The 26383-nt window shown below is 35.6% G+C and overlaps 1 protein-coding gene across 10 annotated transcripts in view; it reads right to left on the bottom strand.

Moving 5' to 3' along the window:
- Window positions 1-26383, bottom strand: part of MAP4K4 (mitogen-activated protein kinase kinase kinase kinase 4) — a 218117-nt gene that overhangs the window by 24762 nt on the left and 166972 nt on the right. Inside the window, exons 13-24 of one of the 10 annotated variants that reach the window (XM_031958814.1) lie at window positions 20883-21044; window positions 17566-17652; window positions 16602-16823; window positions 15497-15658; window positions 11763-11990; window positions 10756-10862; window positions 6047-6198; window positions 5461-5558; window positions 4287-4295; window positions 3328-3503; window positions 2674-2794; window positions 1386-1577 (exon numbers count right to left, since the gene is read on the bottom strand). In XM_031958814.1, the coding sequence (XP_031814674.1) occupies window positions 1386-1577; window positions 2674-2794; window positions 3328-3503; window positions 4287-4295; window positions 5461-5558; window positions 6047-6198; window positions 10756-10862; window positions 11763-11990; window positions 15497-15658; window positions 16602-16823; window positions 17566-17652; window positions 20883-21044 (1716 nt within the window). Of the gene's footprint in view, window positions 1-1385; window positions 1578-2673; window positions 2795-3327; window positions 3504-4286; window positions 4296-5460; window positions 5559-6046; window positions 6199-10755; window positions 10863-11762; window positions 11997-15496; window positions 15659-16601; window positions 16824-17565; window positions 17653-20882; window positions 21045-26383 lie in introns of all 10 variants that reach the window. The other 9 variants (XM_023500435.2, XM_023500436.2, XM_031958815.1 and 6 more) reach the window with 9 other exon arrangements.

Genomic DNA, 26383 nt, shown 5'->3' on the forward strand with positions numbered 1-26383 from the left:
CAAAGAAAAGTATTTAAATTGCCTTCCACCGTTTCCAATCCAGGGATGGGTATATGGGTCACATCATTACTGTGCTATAGTCCGTAGACCACTTCTGTCTACAATACTCCCACTGGACGCACTGACATGTTCTGTTACTGTTAGCATTGCCATCATGGTCTCTTTAGGTGGAATTGCCCAAAATATTTTAATTGAGTGCTCACAATTCAGCCAGATGGTAAATCTGCTTCTCTACCATTGATTATTCTAATCCATTACTGAAAATAGCCATTAATTTGCCTGATTTGGCTATGCTCCTATTTACACTCACTTTCTAAACAATGTAGAACCATGCAGGGGAAGGCAGGATATTAAACAGGTTTTGTTTTTCAAAGCTGGTCAAATTTACATTTACATCTTATCTTCAGAAATCAACTTCACTCATACCTCCATCAAATCTATACACAAAAATCTAACAAAACTTGCTTATTGTACTGCGTGATTATGAAAATGTTATTCATAAGGCTCTCTCCCCTCTCCCCCCTTTAACTTAGAACATGAAACTCTATCACTTTCTTCCCCACTCAAGAGACCACAGAATCAGTCCAATGAGCATCCAGCAGAACACCAGTCAAAGCCCTCAGAGAAAACAGAATCTCCAGATTATAGCAGGGGGAAGGAGGGAGAAGAAAAACACTCAAAGACCACTAATCTTACTTATGGTCCCGCGTAGGTAGGTTCCCCTGGGAAACAAACTCCATTAGAGTTTGGCATCTTTCAAACTCTAAGCAGTTGTGCAAAACTAAAACCCCTTTATATATAATAGGGCTGGCTTCATAAAGAGGAAGCCTGAATCAAAAGGTCCCCTGCTACAAAGCTGTCTAGGTATAAGGCAAGTCTACTTAACTAAGTTTCATCATAGTTAATTGATTTATAATACAATGTAGAAGGCAGATTTCATCAAATGATGAAAAAAAAGTCCATCTACCCTCAACCATTTCAAATATAAAATGGGTCTCAGTACACAGCAACCAGTTTAGTTTATATTTTTAAAAAACTGAATATAAAGAAAGCCATGCAACTAAACTAACTATAGAAAAGTATAAAGAGTGAACTGGCAAGTTGTTTTTTGTTTTTGTTTGTTTTGGTTTTTTGTGGGGGAAGCTGTTTCAAATAGGGGTAGAGAAGAACTGAGCTAGGATTAGGGGTTTGTATGCAGATCTGAAACATGTTATTTGGGGTTGAGGAGAAGGGGAAGGTGAAAGAATAAAGCAGGATGGGGAGCAGGATGGAGGGTGGGGGATAAGGAAGGGGGGGGGACTAGCAAGACTTCTTCTGCAAATTAGCCACTAGGCAATATTTGGTCTAACCCTACGAAAGCAGCCAGCTGTGGTGCAGAGACATACCTCATTAGGAGTGAGCTTGTCCTGGGGTGTCTGTGGGGACATGGTGGGTGTCGGCTGGCTGGAGGATGGGGAGGAGGAAGTGGAGGAAGTAGAGGAGGAATGGCTTTGCTGTAAGAGATCTGGCAAGAGGTGAATGCGACCGGCAAAGCCATTGCTCTCATGGTGGCTGGCACGCTTTTGGTCAACTGTACTCTGTAGAAAAAACAGGCACACTTGTCTGGCTCAAGTGCTGCTGCAATTGCCTATGACCCTAATGACTCTCAGTTCCTTTTTTTTTTTTTTTTGAAGTGCTGTGTAATTTTTCAAACTTCCCTATAAATGAGGGCTAATTTTGACCCAATTCTTGACAATTCCTTTATTAGATGCCCGAGGTGAAAGCTGATGTGTGTTGAGCCAACAGAAATCAAGATAGCTCCTCTGGCCAGCACAACTTGACTGTTTAACCTGATATTCCTGCTAGGCCAACAAAACAATTATGTCTTTTAGGTGTCAGACAATATAAAACTAAAGAAATTACTCTCCATTTCTTTTTCCCCCTACTGACTAAGTTACTACACCTTGAAATATACCCATAGGCAAAAATCCAAACTCTTTTTGGAGGACTGTTCTAACTATTTAAGCAATAAGCATAAGTTGTCATTGACCATTAATATTCAGGTATAAAAACTAAGGAACACAAACTAAGAAAAGTCTGTGAGATCACACAGATACAAAGGAAGTTATTTAAATATGCAACAAGTATGAGAGAACATTTTGAAATATAAAAAAGAGACCTTATGAACCCTAAAATCTGCAACCTGTCACTCTCTCTGAGGCTCACCCTATAACATATTTACCCACCTCTCTCAGTGTTTTTGTCTAGCTTGTCCCGGGGACACGTTCACCCTGTAGCCTGAGAGATGTTCAGAGCTGAGTGTCCTCCTCAGAACCAGTGTGTTGCTCTGCTACAGAAATAAGATCTGTTTTCCAATTCTGGGCACCCTCTTAACAACTGTAGCTTTTCTACTTTGGGTACACAGACTATGAGAGACTCAGCACAAGTGCTTGGATGAGAACCACTGACAGACATGCAAAGGGCAACAATGTGAGGTGGAAGGCTACTATTTTCTCCTCATGCACAACACACCTGTAGCTAGAGCCCCCGAACCATTCTCCTACCCTTTTTGTGTCTTATTAACATGGACAACAGATAAAATGTAGAAACAGCAGCATGAGTGAATGAGCAAGTGGGTTAATGACTAACAGAAAAAAAACTACATTTCTGTCAAGTCAGAAGAGAAAACAGTACCTGGCGGACGATTAAGGTACCCTCTTTTGATGGGGTCATGGCAGGTTCACTTTCTACATCATCATGAACAATCATTGTTTTCACTGATTCAGTTTCACCATTGCTCAGATTCAGAGATGATCTGTTTAACCAAATAAACAGTTAAAAGGCAAGTTTCCATAGCCAGAGAAACCTATTATCTCCACTTAAAATGTCATCGTCTTTTCAAAGCCATCAGATCAGGATATGGAAGCAAAAACTCTCCCCACTCTCCTGGGTCTTTTCCTCTCATCCCCAAAAAAGCTTGTAGAAAATTTCCCTTAATAAACAAATTGCAAATTGGTTTTAACCAAAATTTTAGATTAAAAATTTTTTATTTGATTACATTAGTCTGGTAACTAATTTTATTTAATTAAATCAATTTGATATTTCCTCATGTAGCAGAGTTGGCAATTAAGAAAACAAATTGGAAATCTACATGTACAGAGAAATGATTTTTGATTATATTAAAGAAATGCCAAATTTGCATATTCTCTTCATATTAAACAATCTTGAAAAACTGAGAGTTGGCCATTTAATTTTTAAAAGTGCCTACAGTTCAAAGTAAGAAGAAAACAAGTAGAAGAATGCACACACAACCACTCTCTTCCACTCCAAAATATACCCAAGACTGACACTGCTCTGGTGTCCTCTGGTCCAGAAGTAGATTCATCTGCTCCTTCTTGTTCTATATCATCATCTTCCTCATCCGTTGTTCCAGATTCTTCACTAGATGAGGAATAGTCTGTTACTTTGTGAGGAGGTCGCACATCTTCTACTGCTCGAAGTTCCTTGGCCAATGCAGTCAAGTCCTAATGGGAAAGGAATGGTAGGATGAAGGAATAAGGATGACTAGGGATTATAAGCATTTTTATTAAATCCTCTCACTAATTGCCTAGCTCTTCATATGGATTATTTGTGCCTGGTCTGTGGTAGTGCCTTCCAAGGTAATATGACATGGCACTGATAAGACTTTTATACTTATTTTGAGTCATTGTTTCCACTGAACAAATTAGACTAAAAATCTACCAGACAGTTAATTAGAATCTAAAGAAGTAATATATTTAGTCTACTAGAATGAAATTTAAAACATCCATTTTTCAATTAGGAACAAAATCACACACCCTATATATAATTGATCTTCTGCAAATCTAACTCACAGCCCTTTTTCTGGGATAAAGTTTTCTTATCATTATATTAAAATTTGTATGAAATAACATAGCCCAAATCTGCTTAAATTTCAATATATTAATACTACTTATCAAAAATTAGTTATTATAACTACAAAGAAACAAAACCTGAAAAAAGGAAAACAAATTGTACTATAAACCCAACTTCAATGTGACTGATCTTATGACATTAAATAATTACAATTTAAATTTAACAAATATAGTACATTTTGGGGTATAATCAGAAAAACCTATGGAAAAATAAGAAGTTTCTAATATCTAAACACATACCTTCCTTTAAAAGCTGTGAACGAAACATAATTACAGATGAAAGAGGAGATGATACAGAAAATTAGAAAAGGACTAAGTTTAAAAAATCAAGGAAAGTAATTGTTTTAGTGTTCAGTTTTTAAAAAGAGTACTTACCACTTCTCCCTGAATCATTCAGTAAAATTGTGGTTTGAGTCAGAGGGATCACCGTGATGGAGCCACACACAGAGAACACAGGAAGCAAAACAAAAGAAAGAATGAACAGAAATTGGTCATTAATTGATTAATGAGAGCTGTAGAATAGCAAAGGCTTGATATTACAACCAGAACTCAATTCACCAAAGATAGAATTTGAGTAGTAGGTATATTAAAAAAAAAAAAAAAAAAAGTTATTTTTCAATATATTATAAGAGACATCTATGCAACATTCAGAGCACAGAGATAAGCACTGGAGGAAAAAAACTTGAGGTTAGGCAAGATTTCACTGGCATAAAAAAAATTATCTTGTAGATCTCCATTTGTGGGCTGAATAAATAGATGCCAGTGTACTGAGGTATAATTCTTCAAACTTCCTTATAAATGAAAGAGTTAATTTTGCCTCAACTCCAGATGAGTCTTTTCGAGAAGCCTTGATTAAAAAAAAGAAAAAAACCCACAAATATATGTGTGTTATTTTATATAAGAAGGAAAACAAAACTGTTAGAAGCAAAAAGAGCCATAAATTTCCTGTTTCTTTATGAAGCTGAAATAAGGAAATAGAAAAGACTTGTGTGACACATTGGGATCAAGAATTTATAGGTAAGAAAATTAACAGGGCACTTCTTCTGTACTTTAAGGCTTTAGCAAGTTGCCTAGAGAACAAAGAAGTTACCTGATTTAAATTCAATTTAAATAAAAAAAAAAAAAAAAACTACATTCTGGGAGTATAATTAGAAAAATCTATGGAAAATTAGGGTTACAAAGATAGTTAAATTTCAGCTCTGCCATGGTCACATACTAAGTCTTCTCTCTTTAAGGCAGGTTCTCTGTTTCCTACATCAGAGAGACAGTAGAAGGCAGGGACAATTTTTGCCTTTCTCTGTTTCTCCAGTATTTAGCACAGTGCTTAGTACACAGTAAGTGCTTTTCTGATTTTACAAAATCTCTCTTAGAAAGGTTACAACAAGTAAATGTGAAGGGAAAACTATTTCACTGCTAGCTTGATTCACTATCAGGACACAGGTTCAATACAAAAGGCAGTAGAAATTGTGCTTCATGAGTCTTCACAGACAAAACCTTCTCAAAGGGAGAGGAAAAAGTGGTAAGAGGATTTTGGATATAACTATCTTACAGCAGGTTTGTGAGGTCTGAAGATTTCTTTTTTCTCTTCAGGCTTTTTTGTTGCATTTTCATGGCGCTGGGATGGTGAACCTTCTGATTTTGATGATGCTGTCAAGACCAAATCCCAGAAATGGGGGGGAGAAGGAGGAAAGAAAGATATTTATGATTCTTATTTAAATATACCATTTTTACCCTATCCCACCCCCAAAGTATGCTATGATAGAGCTTGAGATAAGCCTTGTCAACTTCTAGCTGAACCTTCTCCACCTCCCCACTTTTCATTCCTACTTAATCATTCAACAAAAGCTTACATTCAACCAGAAGGATTCCCCTAATTCCTGACTCTTTGTAGGCCTTATTTCCTTCATTTTTATCTTCTACAAGTTCACAAACCCCTTGCCTGTTTTTATAGCACAGGGAAATTTCATTAATAATTTTTTCCCAAGTGAATTAAAACTAAAAATAGAAATTGTTTGAAATCTTTAGTAAAAATAATACTCTAGGGCTTAAAAAATAATATCCCAAAACAAAGTAAAAGTCTTTCTTAGGAAGAAGAAAAGTAGAGAAATGGGAAAGGCAGAGAGAGGAAGTCATACATCTCACTCTGAAGCGTTCACCAGATCCACTCTGAGAGCCAGGATGGGACCCTGGCTGTGAGCCCGAATTACTTGAACCTGAGGAGCTACCACTGCCAGGCCTTGGCACCAGCTTCTCTACCCTTTCCCATAGCAGTCTGGGTTCAATATTGCTATTTGGAAAGAGAAGAATAGGGGAATAAAGGGTGGGAGACAGAAAAAGTTATTTTCATCAGCTCAAATTGCAAGAATCTAATCATAAATATAAATCAAACTATGAATTTAGTTCCTGGTAAGGAAATGACCTAAACCACTTATGTAGAACATTGTTACTGTATCTTAATAGCTAATTAGAATACCAAATTCTTTTCTATTTTCTATACTTCCTAGGGAAGAGAGAAAATAGCATAATTTCTGTATTATAAGAAATTAAAAAAAACAACCCTCCTTTGTAACATAATTCAGGGCAGAAATGGGTAGCACATAACATTAATTCTATGACAACCACTGGTCTTTTTTATTTTAATTTTTTAAAATTTTATTTTATTTATTGAGGGGGAGGAGGAGAAGGGAGACTAAATTGATCAATGTCACTTACCCCCAATTGTCTCCCTTGTCTGAGACTTGATTTGAACTCAGGTCTTTCTAACTCCAGGGCTGGTGATTTATCTACTGTGCCACCTTGCTGACCCCTACTAATTTCTTAGTAGCAAAAGAAAGCAATGGGACTAATGTACAGCTATTCTAACAGTAGTGATTTTTGTTCTCATTAGTTTTTAAAAATACCGTATGTTTTAACACAGGTTACTTATGAGAACTATGAGAACACAGGCTGTGAAACCTGGACAGTATACCACCACTATGCCTTACTATGAGAATACAGGTTTAATTCTCCCCTTGGATGACTACTATTTGTGTAACTATTAGTAGGGCAAGTCTCTTCACTTCTCTGGGTCTCAGGTGTCTCACCAATAAAGAACCTGGTCTAAATGGTCTCTGTGATCTCTCCCGTAATCTTCATCACATGCACTTTTATCTTTTCTTTCTTCCCTCCTATTATCACCATCCTATTATCTGACTTCTCTTATGGATGCTTTAGACTATCATTGTGGCAAGCATATTTTTTGCTGACCCCAGTAACGATTCCAAATGTTAAAAAAGAATAGCTAGGTCCTTGGCTCACTTTAGAGACTGAAGTGTGGGTGGAAATAAAAATGCAGAAAATATGTATATAGTGAAAGAATCATAGAGATTAATAGCCTTACAACATTCTGATTTATTCATTATATCGAAGTATTGACTGATCTCTATCTATAATCAAAGAACAGGGTTTTATTTGAGATGACAAATTATCATTTTTCATAAAAGAGTTATGAACAGGATCTCAATTAAGAAATCTGTTAATAGATCAGTACTTGCTAATATGTATGTATTCAAGTGATCTCAACAAACATTACACTCTTTTATTCTGTATATAGTAAAAAGAGACAGTGTTTCTACTCTGGCCTTTGATATTTATAACTTATGTGGGTCTCAAACAACTTCCTAGGATTTATCTTATATGGCACATATGAGCTGGTATAGGGTGTTCCTCACTATGAAGAAATCACTGACCCTTTGCATATTCAAAGAAATAAACACAGTGTTAGGTTCTAAGGACATGAGTTCAAAAATGACAGAATGTCTTCCCCATATGGAATTTATAATCAAGTAGGGGACAAAGTTATAGAAAATTATAAATACAAGTTAGATGATAAAAGGACATAGAAGAGATGAAGTGAGTTTATGAGATATATTCAGAGAAAGAAGGATCACATCTAATTCTTGGTTGGTTGGTTATCCTTCACTCTTGAAGAGGAACAAAATGACATCACTATGTAAGATTAGAGTTACAGCATGTCTAACTATGACTGATCAAACCAAGAGGAGCTCAGAATGCTCTGGCACAGATCAGGCACAAATAGTTCTTATGAACATTTGAGGTGGCTTCTCTAACAATTCTGCTTTGTTCTTAGAGCACAACACCTTTTCTGATGAGGGCATGCCATACTGCGAGTTGTTGTGCCAGAGTCTCCCAGGTCATTGCTTGTATTATACAATGTATACATTGCTTGTATAAGCAGTTCTAAAGTTAAAAGAAACCTTAAGAGTGTACTTGTATTGTTTTTTCTGATCATTGTGACTGTTTGTCATGTGTGAGTTCTCCATAAAATAATCTTTTTGACAAGCAAACATATGGTATTTGAACAAGGGGGCCAACCATCAAGAGTAGTCCTCTCTGCAGAAGCATTTGAATGCTTGCCAGGACCTCGGTGTCTGGTATATTATCCAGCCAGGTGATTCTCAGAAGCAAATGGAAGTGATTCAGTTTCTTGGCATAGTGGTGGTATACTGCCCAGGTTTCACAGGCATACAACAATGAGGTAAGCCAATGGACCTTCATTTTAGTAGTTAATCTATCCTCTCCTACACTTTCCTTTGGAGCCTCCTAAACATTGACCCTAGCTCAGGCAATGCATGTGTCAATGTCATTATGAATGTGTTCTTCCCTAGTAAGTATACTGCCAAGGTACTACCATACCTACAGCACTCAAAAGTTTACCCTTTGCTGTAACTGATGGTTCCATATATGGATGGTATAGTGCTGGTTGATGGAAGATCTGTGTTTTCTTGGTGTTAACTATTAGGGAAAAATTAGCACAAACAGTAGCAAACTGACCCATGCTTTGTTGCATTTCAGCTTCAGAGGCTGCACTAAGTTGCACAATCATAAGCAAACAAAAAAATCATGCACCAACACCTCCACTTCATTTTTGGCTTATAGCCTTTACAAGTTGAAGAATTTACTATTAGCATAAGACTTCTTTAAGAAGGTGACATGTAAACAGGATCTTAAAAGAAAAGAAAGTTTTCTGAAGGACAGAATGAGTCCCTATGGAGACATCATGCCCAGAGATGCTGAGGCAAAGGAGGGCCGGATTATGTCAAGAATAGTTAACAAGAAAACAAACTATATGTAAGGAAGTATGAAATGAGACTACAAAAATAGATTAGTACAGATTGTGGAAGGCTTTTCATTATTAGAGAGACTACAGATTGTTTCTGTCGTTCATACAATTTAATATAATTTAATACCTACTATTGAAATCACTCAAGAATTTATGAAGAACTTTTTATTTAAAACTTCAAAAAGAAAAATTCAAATTCTATTTTGAGGGGCAACAATTTGGCTGAGAGACCAAATTGATATCCCAAGAGCTATAAATATGTTAAGTGATTTCTAAAGAAAAAAATCTCTACATTGATGAAATTCAATTCCTCAAGGTCTATGCTAAAAATCCTGGAATGACCCATGATGATAGCGTCACAAATATCTTATATAGCTATACCCCAAATTTGTTAAGATTGAATTAACTAGACATTGACTGAGGCAGCTAAATGGCACAGTAAAACTAGAATCAGGAAGATCTGAGTTCCAATCTGTACCTCAGACACCTGTTAGCCATGCAACACTACACAAATCACTTAACCCCCAACTTCATTAGCTGTATGGTATTCTTGCATTTGTATTTGTATTATGTACTGTATCTGTACCAGTTATATTTGTAAAGTGGTAAATATGTGCTAGATACTATTATTTATCATCAACTTTATTATTACTGACAAGTTTCTTGTATTTTATTACTCAAAATTCTTTAATGATCCCCTATTGCTTTTAGGATAAGATAAAAGTCCTCAACCTGGCATATAAAGGTTACCATAAACTGGTTCCTACCTAGCTTTCCAGTCTTATTTCATATAACTCTCCTTTATGCATATCCCAACAACCTGCTAGCTCTTCACATATGATATACCATAGCTCACCTCCCTAGTAATTGCCTTATGTATGGATTGTAATTCTTTCTCATCTTTATCTTATTGTAGCTTAGCTTCCTTTAAAATCACAATTGAGGGCCCATTAGCTACACAAACTCTTTCCTGACTCCTTCAGTAATCAGTACTTTCTCTCTTGAAATTATTGCATATTATGTTGTATATACTTAGTATTTAATTATGTCCATAATATAGCCTCCTCATTCCCACCCCTATTCTAAGTATATAAGCTATTTGAGGGCCAAAAATATTTTAGAAATGCCTTTGTGTCTCCAGTGCCTACTACAGTGCTTTATACATATTGCTTTAAAAAAAAAAATCACTGGTGAATTAAATTTTGCTTTCCTACTTAGTCATCGTAGGTAGGCACCTGTGTTCTCATTCCTACAATGAGATTTGAAACACAGAAGTATTCCTACAGAAAGATGGGCAATGAAAAATGGAATAAATATTCCAAAGAGAAATTGGTGCCCTAGATTTCTGCTCCCTTCTGAGCATTTGGCATCATTTACCATTGCTAGGGAGACATTAACCCTTTGTTTATAAATTTCCTCCTCCCACTCATGTCAAGTTAAACATGGTTTAATAGTCATTTTCTAACTATTAAAATGGTAAAGTTGTTTCACAGGTCTCCATTCTCTGTAGAACCATCTATTACCATTTATTGAGAAGAAAATAAACAGATTTTCAAAGCAGCTTTTCTTTTTTTAGAAAGTCTTTGTCTAGAAGTCCAGAATTCACATAGTTGTGTACAATATATTCTTTTCCAATGCCCTATTCAAAAAGCAACATGAAGAATGTTGAAATTGTACAAGAAAACAGAGTATACCTGACCCTGTCATTTACTCTTCGCTTACCTTGTAGAGTTTCTTTGACCTGCTTGGTTATTTTGCTGCCCACTGCCCTGCAGTGGAGAATCACGACGAGATAAAACAGGAGAACGGGATGTTGTTCTCACAGGTACCTTAGGCAGAGAAAGAAGGCCAATTACATTACTTTAAAAGGAAAAAAAAAAGGAAGGAAAAAGCTAATCCCACCAAAGGATGCCATTTAAATAATTTCTAATTATGTTACCCAAACTCTTAAGATGGACCCACACTCTTAAGATGGACCCAACCATTCCTTTTCTCTACTGTTAATAAAAGCTTCCTCAGGTTGCATCCCATGAGGAAGTACAGAGAACTTCATCTAAGATACCTATGGAGCCAACACAAATATTCTCTCTTGTGTCTGACATTTAAAAAGAATATGATGTTTTGGCTGAAGCTTTAGTGGCAGGGAACACACAAAGCATTTTGCTGAAATAATGTGAGAACCAGGAAAAAACGCTCAAAGGAACTCAATAGTGATCTATGCATGAGTCAGCAGGAAGGAGAAACTAGCAAGAAGCAAAGAAATATTCAGAAGCAGCAAATCCCAAGTGTAGGGGAAAAAAACATCTACCCAAATGTCTCTCTTTGTTTAATTCTACCATTCTATAATCTTATGAGAGAAAAAAATTTTTTTGGAAAAGAAAGTAAGAGAATTTTCTTATGATTTGGGGATCCTATCATTTGGATTGTCTTCTCTGAAGTCTTCCTGAATACAAGTGTTTTGTTATTAGTGTGAAATAAATCACTTGGCTCTTGTATGCCATTATAAGACATCTGTCAATGCTAATTGCATTTGATCTGGAAGCCTATTTCTTCTAGGCTTAAGCTTCAAATAATTTTAGCTCCACCTGCTGTTGGCTAGGCACAACTATCTATTTCTAATGTCCCTCCCCATAGCACAGACCCTTCTATTAAGTTTCACTCCCCCATTAACTCTGATGAAGAGTGACCACACCCTTAAAAATGTATCCATCTGTCTTTCTACTCCTTACCCTTGGAGGCACCTCGTCACTGTCTGATCTAGACCAAGCCTTTTGGGTGGGATCGGGTACCTCCGACTTAGATTCAGAACACTGACTTAGCACCTCACTGCGTGAAGGTGGACATGGGTCCTGAGAACGAAGATGGTGATGTGCAAATTTGGGAGGAGAAGGGTCACTGAAGGAATGGGATCGCGAGACAGGGGAAACATTGTTCTTGAGAGATGCCAGATGGGACCACTGTACCTTACAAGAAAACAAAACACAAAACATTCAATGCGTTCTGCATAAAACTGGCTTTCCAGTCAACACCAAATCCAAAGAGAAGAAATGGCAAGAAGGGAAACACAAACTAGAGATGGTGGAAGGCAAGGCAAGGCAAGGCACTCAGAAGAAAATAAAGCAACCCAGAGGGCACAACATATAGAAAAATGTAAAGATATGTCTGTAAAGAAAAGTCCTTGAGAACACGCATTTGGGCAATAAGATCAGGTACCTATGACTTAAGAATTTGGGTCCCACATGCACACCTAGAGAGCTATAGTTTTAATGAACCATGTGGTACATGCACATACATGTCAAAGATGGGAACAAGAAAGTAGGGGGAAAAAAGGATAAAGACCACTGTCAAACATGCAAACCAAAATACATTCATCTTGATATTACCTGCTAGATTAAATTTCAAACACAATTAGCAAAGAAGCAGCACATTCATATAAAAAAATTAAAGACAGATGTCTTTATGACATTACAGTCCCAGAAAAGTTCATTCTAAAAACAATCAAAAATCCCCAACTTTTCAAAACACTGTCCCAATCTTTTCTGCTTTACCCTTCTGTTTTCAAAAAACATCCCACTAGTTTTTGCAACATAGTGCTGGGTTTGTTTGGGGTTTTTTTGAGTGGTGAGTGGAGGTGAAGAGGTGAGATATAATTCAATAATGTGACAATTATTAGTCAGCTGAATTTAACCAATTACTATTAAACTACAGAAAGGAATGGCAAGACAATACATGAAAAGGCAGGATAGAAAAATCAAAATGATTGTATCATCATTATGCATATAAGCATAAAAATCCTGGTGGTAGGCTACATGTTTCACATAGGGTTAATGTACTACCTATCAAATATCCTCATTTTAAACATGAGATTTATATAACAATTTTAAAGCCTCTAGAAAAATGAGGCCTTTTTATTTTTAAGAAAAGGCACCATAAAACCAAAATATATTATTTTCAAAAATAACATGTAATATTCTACTTGAGTAGATAACCAAAGTTTCACATGTATCGTAACCATATATTGTTTTAGACAAGAACTATTTGTTGTGTAGGATGAACTGGATGGATTGTTTTTAGGAACAGAAGGCAGGAAAATTCAATCTATAAGCCTGGAAGCCTGTTCCAATTTTCCAAATTCCATAAATGATATTCATACTCATAAAATTATTTCTTTCCACAGTTAATAAATCTTCAGGCTTTAGGAAAATAACTCTTCACTTTCCTTTTATCCACCCTGGAATATAAGAGCACTAAAACTCTGGATTTTAGTGATTCCTGCCACTGCATACAGACAAGCTAAAGGCCCCTGATTGACCATATTAATTACTATTTTTCTCTTCTAGATATTCCCATTCTCTCCTCTTCTGACATTTTCTTTTTCTTAATTTATTTCTCCGTCCCTGTCTATGCTACGATTCTACCAATGAAAGTAAAGGATTTGCTTAGGCCTGTACTATTTATGTGGATCAGAAAAAAAGGTTCCCTCTTCCCAGTGAGGAATGCTTTTATATCTTCCCACCTCCTGTTACAATTCCTTGGGCTTAATACTGATATCCTAGGGATAACTGCCACAAATTAATGCTTGTTTCAGAATAGCATCATGCCCATCTGAAGTTTTAAAACAAAACCCTGCTATGTTTTAGGACATGAATTTAACCACTGGACACTGAAAAACTGCATGAGACTTCTACTTGGTTCCTAATGTGCCAAATTATATGGCTCCTTAAAGCAAATCCTCACAACACTTTTGAGATGGTGGGATCTACTTCTGATTCTCTTAGCATGCTGGCTCTCTAGAAATTCAACAAAGTGAACTCTTTTATTCAATGCAAGTTGAGTTCTGTGTTCTGCAAATCAGGTAGCATCCATTCTCCCCCATTCTCCACAATTCAACATGGACAAATGAAGCCCAAGCAGTGTTGGCAAGAAGATACCCAGCAGTAGTATTGCAAAGCAGGCAGCAGCCACAGGCCTGAAACAGGTAGGTACTGTTTCAGCTTCAAAAACAAAGACAAGGTACACAAAGAAATCTTTTGTTCTAGATCTTTACAGTAAAGCTGATAAAATGTGGTACCATCTAACTCTTCTTTTAACTTCATTATTTCCATCAATAGCAAATTCCCAAGCTTGAAACCTTAGGATCATTATAAACTCATTTGTCAATCAAACAGCTACGAAATCAGATTATTTCTGCTTCTGATCTATCTTCTTTTTTGCTGCCATTCTCACCTAACTTGGACTACAGGATAAAAGTTTCTACCTGCTCTTCTCATCTCTAAACTCTGATATTTCCAACCCATCCTGGATGCTGCAGGCAGAGCAATATTTTGGGAAGTGAGTGGTATAAGCAGGGTAAGGCAATTGGGATTAAATGATTTATCCATGGTCACAGAGCTAATATCTGAGGCCAGATTTAAATACAGGTCTTACTGACTCCAGGGCTGGTGCTCTACCCACTGTATCATCTCCAGAAAACTTATTCTTAATGGCTTCCAACTATCTACTAAAAAAATTCTGCCTTTGACCCGATGAATGACTACATAAACCTAGGTAAATTTCTTTATCTCTCTCATGCTTGTAGGATCAAAGGTTTGAGCTGAAAGAGGCCACAATGGTCACTCAGTCCTATCTTCATTATTTCACAGATGAGGAAGATGAGATCAAAGAAGATTAAGGATCAGGCAGCTGTTTTTCTCATCTATAAATAGTAAAAATTCCCTCACCAGGCTGTTGTGAGAGTCAAACAAGGTAAAAATTGATAAAGCATCCTGTATACCTTAGAGTAAAACCGAAATTTCAACTAATATTATATCATTAAAGGGCATCTATGACTTGAATTAAGCCCAAGTTTTCTAATCTTATTTTCACTACTCCCCTTTAACATTCCTAGACAAGTAGGCATATTAAAGGGGAGTAGTTTCCTATATTCATGTTTTTGTTCATGTTGCTTTTAGTCTCTTCTGCTCTGGCTTGTCTACCCAAATCCTGTATATGTCCTCATTTCAAGGATCACTTCAAAGGCTATCGCCTCCCCCAAGCTATTCTAAATTTTCTGCTGCCAGAAGCAATCTTCCTGAACATGGGCTTTCATGCTTTGTATTCCACTAATTCATAACCAAGTCTAATCTCTCTATTAGACTAGATTATAAACTCAATAAAGAGCTTATGTTTATTTTACCTTATGTCTCCTACAGTATCCTGTTCATTGAAGCCCTATGCAAAACACATTTAATAATTATTTGTTGTATAAATAGTGGCAAGTAGCAGAGTTCTTTTTAAAGGAACCTTCTCCACTTCCTACCCTTTTTAATCTGTATCCCCCTTTCTAAACAACTCTTGCTCATCCTCAAACTCTCTAAGGGGTAATGAAAACAATCTTATTCCACTACAGCACAGAGGGTAGTTCTAAAGCTTGGTGAGATATTCCAATAGATCCCCCTGACCCGACCATACTTCCTGCTGCTACCTGTGGTTCCACTGGTCTCTGGAGTGCAGGGTGAACAGAATCGGAGTTGCCATTGGAAAAAGACTCTGATCTTGAAGGCACTGGTGGCTCCAAAACTTTGCCTGTCTGCTTAGACTGTGCTTCAGGGGAACCTTGGTTAGTTTTCCTAAATCTATCTTCCACCTGCATAGAAGACATAACTCACTGTTAGTGAACTAGAGTTTAAATACCTATAGAGGCCTCCTAAGACTTCAGCCTTTCATGAAGCCTTTTTAATTTGTCCTTGGCTATTAGAAAAGGCAGAGCTAGAAGACAGCAAAATAAAAAGGAACATTAAAATTTGCTTCAGAAAAAATTTTAAGACAAAGTGAAGATGGTTAATATTTGTTAGTACAAGGTAGTCAAAAATAATTTTCATAGCTAGCTGCAACTAAAGCACATTTCAAAAAGCAAAAAACTAAAACCCTGCATATTTTGCTAGGGAAAAAATGTCAAAACAAGCCCATCTTTTTTCACAGTCTTCTAAAAAACAGCAGAGCTATCATTGGTTATAGGGGACCAGACCTAGAACTCTTAACAGATTTAAATTTAGTATATTTTTGTGAGATTACAGACTTGATCTCTACGGAGAAATATATACTGAAAATGTCACTATCTCTTTGAGTCAATTCTAAGACTAGTGCCTTCCTTCTGTGTTGTCTAATATTCAAGAATTAGCTCATTAATTCACAGGATTAGGATTATCCAAAAAACTCAGAAAGCATATACCATATGGCCAAATTTCCCTATCCTTGAAATGCTACGTGGTATTCTGAAACTTAATATCTAACAGCGACACAGCCCAATAACATACCTGTCATGTATCCTTGGTCTTCTTTCTCTCCCCCTTTCTTTAGAAGAGGTTTATAAAAATAAATTTATTCAAACTTATTTTTAAAAAGATTTAAGGATAATTTGGCTACATCATTCCCACTGCACATTCAGTTTGCCTGTCTTTCTCTGACCTTTAATTTATCTTTCAACTGAAACTTGTCACAGAGGCAGCTATAGAATATCCTAGAAAGGAATGCTGGCTTAATAGCTGTGTGACCTCTGACAGATCATTTTAGCCAAAAGAGACAGTTACCTCTCTAGATCTTTCAGCAGCTTCATAGTGAGGTTTAGTTTCAGGAGGGTGATAGCTCTGTTTATTTCTTTCTTGCTGTTGCTGTTGTTGCTGCTGCTGTTGCTGCTGGTGATGCCTCCTATGGTCATGCTGTAAGGACAGGAGATATGCTTGCTCTTGCTGTAACTGCCTCTGGAGTCTCTCTGCCTGCCGATGTTCTTCCATCTCCCGCCATCTGTATTCCTTTAGGAAGGAGAGAATGATCAAAGCAACAGAATGTTGCTAATCTATCAAGCCCTTGGAGGGAAAATAAACCACCTGATTTTCCCCCTCTCCTTTTATTTATTGATTGATTTATTGGTGCAGCAAAAGACAGGGCTTTTACATGGCATGGTACCTGTAGGAAAACCTGACAGAATACTGCTAACCATAATAATTACTGAATTATTAGGACCAAAGTGGCTTCCCTCCTAAAGATAATGATTTCAATAAAGATGTGATGCTTTTAGAACAAAGGCTACATATGTAACAATAATAAACCATTGCTCCCAGTTAATTTTATGTGGTGTGTGTTTGGAATCCAAAACGTTAAGCACTCTAAGTTCTTTCTATAAATGCCAAGGTCTGCACAAAAAAAAAAAAAAAAAAAACCAACAACAACAAAAAAGAAAACAAAAAACAAACAAACAAAAAAAACCAACAACCTTGATCACCAAAACCAGAAGAGTTCAAATTATTGAAGTAAATAAATAAATAAAGCCCTCCTCTGGATGTGCCCAAAGCAGTGTGACCACAGAGTATTCCTCTCAGTGTTGTGTCTCTCAACCCACTACATTAACAGAAATGTCCATTTAATACAACTCCATTGTTCATACAGTGAGCGCAGCTGTGCCTAACTGGGAATTGGGGGTTGAAGGAAAGTCCTGGGCCTGGCCAGATAAAAGAACCCTAAAGCTACGGAACAAAACAGATACAGTGCGTTTACCAGTAACATGGCCTGCTCCTGGAGCAGCTGCTGCTGAAGGATTTCCAAGTGCCGCTGCTCCTCTTCTAGCTGTCGCCTGATATACTCCTGTCACATAGAAATTACCCAGCAATCAATTTATTCAAAAGGAATGCATCAGAACCACCTAAGTGGAAAACACCAAGAACTTCTGTCCCCAAACACCTTTGGCAAGAGTTCACTAATTGCCTGAAAAAAAACATTCTTTAAAGGCCTTAGACTTAAAATGGGTCCAAAAAATCCTTTTTAAATGATAAAATAAGGACACAAAATCTAGTGAAACATGTAACTGTGTATTTGTATACACATGTGAGCATCTGATGAGATGTGAATGATGGACTTTAGAAGAGCAACAATTCAATTCATAAATATAGCAAACTATTGCTTATTTAATATAGTTGGGAAACTGGGGGTAATCTGGTTAATCAAAACTTCTGGTTAATAGAGTTAACATATATACCATGCAGAGATTATCCATTTTAAAAAGGCATACAACAAAACATAGCAGTTAAATACTTCTGGTTATATCTGTATCTTTCTTGGATAATTCTGAAGTCACCTGGAAATACTTAAATATAAATAAAAGCTATCACCTCTCTGTAATTTTAATTTATAATTTTTATTGTAACTTTTATTTATTTTTGTAATTTGTCATTTTATTTATAATTTTCATTTATAACATAATAAAAAGCAGGTCTTTAGTGACCCTCTTTGGCTTTTGTTGTTGTTGTTTGTTTTTTACTTTTGACAAGGAAAGCCATCAAATAATGAAAACAGCTCCAAATGTATTTTTTGAATGCTGAAATGCCTATCTTGGGTGTTCTAATTCCAGGCACTGTCATGCTATAATGAAAATACCAGTGTGTTGAGAATCAGAGTTGGATTACTATTTCAATTCCACCAATGACAACTTGTGTGGCATATCATTAAACCTTACTCTGGCTATTTTTTTTTATCTGAAAAATTAGTGAAATATTACCTGATCTATCTAAATCACCAAATAATTTTCTGAGTTTCAAATGAGATAAAGGATCTTATAATGAGATCATAAACTTAAGATCTTATGGGACCTCAGAAGTCATATATTCTCATCATTTTATAGATGAAGAATCTAAACTACAGACTATTTTACATCCTCTTTTCTAAATGACACAATAACCTAACTTCCTACCCTAATAAAGGACATCGGTAAGAGTTATCAGGGGAGGAAGGGTAAGGGAATAGGGAAGGACCATTCTAAAACCCCCCAAAAATTCTTTTCATGGGAAAACAGTTCCATTTTGTGAACTTTTATCTCTAGAGACCACTTTCCCCTATGTTATCATAGCTGTGGTCAGAAAGAGACTTAACAAAAGAATGGGCTAGCTATGAATTCTGGTTGGTGAAGGGTTATGTAACAGAGTTTACTGTACACAAACAGCAAATAGAAAAAGAAAAAAAGTTTTCCCCAAAGACACTGACTGAAACACTTCAATTCTGATCTCTTTTCAATCTCTATATCCATAAAATCCCGTCATCCTCAAGCATACTCTTACTAAAGTTTATCACTGCCATAAGTAATGGCAAATATTCACAAATAAAATTTGACACCAAACTAATTTTATTTTCTGATATACACAGATTTAAAATGTAATTGTCTTTTGACAAAGAGTTCATTCATAGATTTCCTATCTTTATCATCTCAAAATTCAAGAAAATATTCTGTCCAAGCTGCAAATAAATCCTAGCATATATCACCCATTGCACAGAACATAAATTTACATACACAAACACATATGTACACAAAGCGTGCTCCTTATAGTAAGGCTATCCTAGTAATATTTGTTCTAGAAAGAAAAAAGTCACAAAAGTGACGTTGAGAATTTTAGAACTTTAAAAGTTGAGGTTCAGAATGTACAAATTCACAAAGTATAAGCATCACTAGCAGAACATTTCTAGTTCTGTATCTTCACTGACATAGAGAATTTTAAAACATTCTAAGTTGAGGTGCAGAATGTGCAAATTTATGAAGTATAAGCTTCACTAACAGACCACTTCTAGCTCTGTATCTTCATTTAAGTTAATGTTAGTTTGTAGTTCCATCTAAAATACAGAAGCCAATCAACCTCTCAAAACTACTGAAATAATCAGAAAACATACTGAATTCTTTCGATCTCTCAAAACTATTAAAATAATCAGAAAACATACTGAATTCTTTAAAGACCTTAATTACAAATATAAATAACATTTCAAAACAAATGCACATTTAAATAAATACCATGAACTAGGCACCAACTTCAAGCATGATGAAAGAAACAGAAATTTTAAGCTTCAAGATTCACATGCACAAATAGGTTTTTACTAAATTTATGTGGAATGAATGAATGAGTGAATAGAAGTGCAATCTGATGTACATGCAACCCAACTCTTACAAAACTTGAGGTATTTAAGTTTAGTAAACAAATAGAGCAGCTGAATAAGCAAATTTGAAAGACATAATTAGGCAGGGTAAGTATTTCAGTGTAAGCTTAGAACATTACTTGAACTATCTCTTCTCTTTCTAAGGGGCAATTAAAAGGAAAGAAAGTTAACAGACCAAAAATGGGGAGACATAATATTAGCGATCTGGTTCAAACCAATAAAATTCTGTAATAGAAAACAAACATATACCTTAACCACTGGATTAATCACAATCAAACTACTGTGTCTACACTTGGTTCAGCAATTAATGGTCATTTCTAACTATAGCCATTAGGTGACTTCAATAAAATGCAATGGCTAAAAAGTCGCTTGAGAAAAAAACAGAAAAATTTTGCTTTTACTCTCTCTTATGTGATCTCAATAATCATCCAGCATTTGAACTCACCAGAGGATCCAATTTGCTCCTACTAATTTCTGAAACCCTTTGTCAATTTTTTTTATCAATAATTTTTCAATGTAGTAAGAGACCCATTATAATTAAGCCAAAAAAGTAGAGTTAATAATTAACTATAGTCATAATCTTAAACTTCTGTGACATACATCTAGGTGCTAAAGCTATTTTCAGGTATCTTTTCTGAGTAAATTACTATTCAGTAATCACTCAATTTGAATAATAAGGTCATATAATTCTCATATAGCTATATATTCCATTTATGACTAAGTTACCAAAAAAGATAAAACATTTATTTAATAATCCTCCTAAATACATTGCTTTATTCAGGATTATGACTTTCTACTCCCTTAAAAAAAAAAAAAAAAAAAAAATCAAAATTTTTTAAAGCCTCAAAAGAAACATACCTTAAAAATAATTGCATTGTTACCTTCTTTCATAGACTCACCTGCTCTCTCTCTACTCTCCTCTTCTCTTCTTCTGCCCTTCTTCTCTCTTCCTCTTCTTTCCGTCTTCTTTCTAAGTCCTCCAGGCGCCTCTTCTCTTCTTGTTCTCTCCTCCTCTGCTCACGCTCCTGTTGCCTTCTAGCTTCACGCTCTCTTCTTTGTTGCTACAGAATTAGGGGAACATAGATAAATAAGTTTTGGGCTTTTTCATGCTGGCTTTTGCTTATGCAGTAATATGGGGTCAAATCTCTGCCATAACCAGTTAGCATATGCACAATCAAAAATGATATCTGTAACTTCAGTTAACCTTTTCATAAATGTTGGATACACAGGAGGGAAGAAGTGAAAGTATATAAAATAAGTCAAGCACAATCAACAGGGAAAACTATTAGGGGGGGAAAAGAAAAGGTCATCCTCATCTTCCCTCCTACAATGCTCAACCCATATCCCTGAAGAGACAAATGAAAAAGCAAAGGAAAAATTTAACAACTAGGTGAAGGGGAAAGTATAAAAGATAAAGAAAGAGAAGAAAAGGGGATAGATCAGAAGAGAAAGGAGAGGAGAAAATGGCAGTCACCAAAGATAACCGGAATATTACTCAATGAATCCATGTTACCAGATTACACTGAAAATAATATTTAATGAAAATTTGAAAATAATTATTATTTTTCTGCTATTATTCTGTGGCAATAGTTTCTATGATGCCTAGAATAAAGATTTACAAACAGGAAGCAGGAAGTTTTGGTGATACTGCCTAATTACTACATTTCAACTGAAAAAAAAAAAAACAAACAAAAAATCCCCCCCAAAAAAAACAAAAAAGAAACCAGTCTTCTATATTGTACTATCTCCCCATCAATCCTTTAACTAATAACAATTCAACAACCTAAAAGACATAGGAAGTGGTTATTATGGACCAAGACAACTTTATTATACTGAATTTAATAAATAGGAGTTTGGGGTAAGACAGCAAGGTATGACACCAAGCAACTAATTTATTTAACACAAGCTTGAAATCAGATAGACCAAAATCCCTTCTTGGGGGTTTTTGTTTCTTTAATTTCTAACCTATATCAACATTTTATTTTTTAAATCTAGTCTTCAATGTCTTCCTAGAGAAGCAAAAAAAAAAAAAATGTTATGTGTTAAACAGCATTTTAAAGAAATGTCATTTGAGCACAGAGCCCAAGAGAGGGAAAGAAAATACTTAAGAAGTGATTTTTAATGTATTGACTAATCTAGATGGTCCTTAAGACACATCCTTGCGGAGGGGATGTGGGAAAACTGGGACATTGATTCATTGTTGGAGTTGTGAACGAATCCAACCATTTTGGAGAGTAGTTTGGAACTATGCTCAAAAAGTTATCAAACTGTGCATACCCTTTGATCCAGCAGTGTTACTACTGGGATTATATCCCAAAGAGATTATAAAGAAGGGAAAGGGACCTGTATGTGCACGAATGTTTGTGGCAGCCCTTTTTGTAGTGACTAGAAACTGGAAACTGAATGGATGTCCATCAGTTGGAGAATGGCTGAATAAATTGTGGTATATGAAAATTTTGGAATATTACTGTTCTGTAAGAAATGACCAACAGGATGATTTCAGAAAGGCCTGGAGAGACTTACATGAACTGATGCTGAGTGAAATGAGCAGGACCAGGAGATCATTATATACTTCAACAACAATACTATATGATGACCAGTTCTGATGGATCAGGCCATCCTCAGCAACGAGATCAACCAAATCATTTCTAATGGAGCAGTAATGAACTGAACTAGCTATGCCCAGAGAAAGAACTCTGGGAGATGACTAAAAACCATTACATTGAATTCCCAATCCCTATATTTATGCACACATGCATTTTTGATTTCCTTCACAAGCTAATTGTACAATAATTCAGAGTCTGATTCTTTTTGTACAGCAAAATAATGTTTTGGTCATGTATACTTATTGTGTATCTAAGTTATATTTTAATATATTTAACATCTACTGGTCATCCTGCCATTTAGGGAAGGGGGTGGGGGGGGGGTAAGAGGTGAAAAATTGGAACAAGAGGTTTGGCAATTGTTAATGCTGTAAAGTTACCCATGTATATATCCTGTAAATAAAAGGCTATTAAATAAAAATAAAAATAAAAAAAAAAAAAAAAAAAAAAGGACACATCCTTGCTCTGTCACTCTTCAGTAAACATTTGAGTTTTATATATTAAGAATGGAACCCATGTTCTTCTTAAGAACATCCTAGGTGTCACACAGGCAATTTGATAATCATAAAAACAAAACAAAACAAAAAAAAAACCTGTTACTTGGCTCAGCTATGTGGTTCAGTGTATAGAGCAAAGGATTTGAGAGTCAGAAAGATCTGAATTCACCTTCCATTTCAGATACCAACTAATTGTGACCACTTAACTTGTCTGCCTGTTAATCATATCTACCCTACCACTGCAAGAATCTAATGAGTTAATATAGAATTAATCTAATGCAAGAAACCCAGCCTTTTTCTCCCAAAATAAAAATGCTATTGACTCGTGTTCTAATCTCAGATCTTAAAAACAACAACAACAAAAAAGATACATTTCCTCTTCTGATTATTTATTTTCACAATCCAACTAGTAGTATACCTTTACCTCTGTTCTCCTTTTGCCTCTCCCCTATGACCTATGCCTCTCATCTTCAAGGAAAGGGAAACAAGAAAGTAAAACACTAGTTTAAACTCCAAACCAAATCTGTAAGCACAACTGGGCAAATTGTCCCCATGAGAAGGATACAAAACCTGAGAGTTTCCCTTCACTAATCCTTATCGTCAGCAACCAGCCCATTATATGTAATTTTCAAGTATGGGAGACCAAGCACCAAATATTCAGTGAGGAATATAAAATAGGAAAAGAGAGAGGGAGAGAAGAAGAGAAGCAGAAAGACAGTAAAGAGTAGGGGGCGGTATGGAAGAAAAGAATTAAGAGTATCCCTCTTTTTCGTTCCCTCCATTACATAATACTAATATGCTCCCTATTGCTACCCCAACTTCTCACTCCTGGTTACGAGCTTCCATAAAAACTAATCCCCTACCAGATAATGCATTGTTAGTGGAGTTGTGAAATGATCCAACCATTCTGGAAAGCAATTTGGAATTAGGCCAAAGGTCTATAAAAACTCATCATACCCTTTGATTCAACAATGTTACTGTTGAAATCCCAAAGAAAACCTAAAAGAGGATGGCCATCAATTAGGGAATAACTGAATTAATTATGGTATATGAATGTAATGGAAGATGAGCAGGCTGATTTCAGAAAAGCCTGGAAAGATTTACATGAACTGATGTTGAGTGAAATAAGCAGAACCAGGAGAACACTGAGTAATGACAAGATTGTGTAATGATAAATTGTGATGGACTTGGCTTTTCTCAGCAATTCCATGATTCAAGACAACTCAAAAAAAATTTCATAAACAAAGCCTGGAAAAAATGCAAAGGAATATTATGAAAACTTATACTCTTCTTCTTATAATCTCTCTCTTTCTTTCCTTGTATACACATTTTGATGTGTAAACATCATGAGCAACAATGGTAAGGGAACTCAGAATTATCTCAAACAAGAAAGAACTCAGAGCAACAAATTTAGTTCTGAGGTCCCATGGGAAGTCTGCATTAAGGAGGCTGGGGAAATAACCAGACTTAATAAAACCAATTCTCCAAGCCACTAATAGTATTCCTTTAAAAAAATATTCATATTGGGGTCAGCAAAATGGCACAGTGGAGAGAGCACTAGCCCTGAAGTCAAGAAGACCTGAGTTCAAATGTGGGCTCAGATACTTAACACACTTCTTAACTCTGTGACCCTGGACAAGTCACTTAACCCCAATTGCCTCAGTTTAAAAAAAAAAAAAAGAGAGAGAGAGAGAGAGAGATTTATATTCCTAAATCCAACTTATTCTTTCCAGAACAAAAAAGATGAAAAACGAGCCATGAATAACTACCTTCTGAACTCTCCCTCTCTAAGGCAAGAATGTGCCCCAAGATGAATAGAAAGAAAAAGGTAACTTAATGATTCCATTTTAATATTTATATATATTTTATATACCCCAATTCATTTGCCCCACAGCTTCGATTCAATTATCAATCCCCATCATGAACTATGCTGTACTAACAGCTACTAGTCTTTAAAAATTTTAACTAAATCTATTAAGATAAAGCTCCAACATTATATCTTTTTTTAAAAAATATTATTTATTTTTTTTTATTTAATAGCCTTTTATTTACACGTTATATGTATGGGTAACTTTACAACATTGACAATTGCGAAACCTCTTGTTCCAATTTTTCCCATCTTTCCCCCCACTCCTTCCCTCAGATGGCAGGATGACCAGTAGATGTTAAATATATTAAAATATAAAATTAGATACACAATAAGTATACATGACCAAACCGTTATTTTGCTGTACAAAAAGAATCAGACTCTGAAATATTGTACAATTAGCTTGTGAAGGAAATAAAAAATGCAGGTGGGCAAAAATATAGGGATTGGGAATTCAATGTAATGGTTTTTAGTCATCTCCCAGAGTTCTTTCAGTGGGCGTAGCTGGTTCAGTTGATTACTGCTCCATTGGAAATGATTTGGTTCATCTCATTGCTGAGGATGGCCAGGTCCATCAGAACTGGTCATCATATAGTATTGTCAACGTTATATCTGGATAAATAATTTGAACTATTCTTATATTAGAATATAAAAACAATGTCAAAATAAATGTGCACATGCCCAATTAAAGATCATTAGTCTATGAATTAATACTATAAGTATGATGCAAATGACAAAATCCCAAAGAATTGAATTCCTACCTTATTTTCAAATTCATCCTTATAAAACTTTCCTTCATCCAAAACAATATTAAAGATAACACTAAATCTTTGAATGTATGGCTTCTGCAAGTTGATGTCACCGTGACTTTTAAAATTCTTTTCTCTCTTTAGAGAACACTGTACAAAGATTTCCAAATTTTCCTAAGATTCCTGGGCAAATACTATTCTATTTTCTAAGTCAATAGTTGTCTCTGACATTTTAAAAGGATTCTTTCATACCAAGATATTACAAGTTATTCTGATACCAAATAATAGTCTTTAAAAAGGAAATTCATTTAAAGAATTTCCTACTAATTTTCATGGGCTCTCAAAAGAAATATGAGGTATGCAAATTTAGAAACATCTTCTTCCCAAATGATCAAATTGATTGTACGTACCTGATCTGTGATAGTGATCTGAACTCATATTGGTCTGATCAGCCATAGTCAGATACAATACTTTGACCTTAACATCATAATGTCATTTTGGTCCTCATCATGCACAAGGGACAAACCACAAAATCATCAAAACTTAGCAAAGACTTGGTGTGGGGATTCCACAGTAGCAACTTTAATAATGGGAGAAAAAGAGAAGCTCGTTTGCTTCTCCCAAACGTCTGTTGTTCTCCATCTTCAAAAATGACTAACCAAGAAGACAGTTTGATACTATAGG

Source organism: Sarcophilus harrisii, chromosome 3, assembly GCF_902635505.1.
Source record: "Sarcophilus harrisii chromosome 3, mSarHar1.11, whole genome shotgun sequence".
Classification (NCBI taxonomy): Eukaryota; Metazoa; Chordata; class Mammalia; order Dasyuromorphia; family Dasyuridae; genus Sarcophilus; species Sarcophilus harrisii.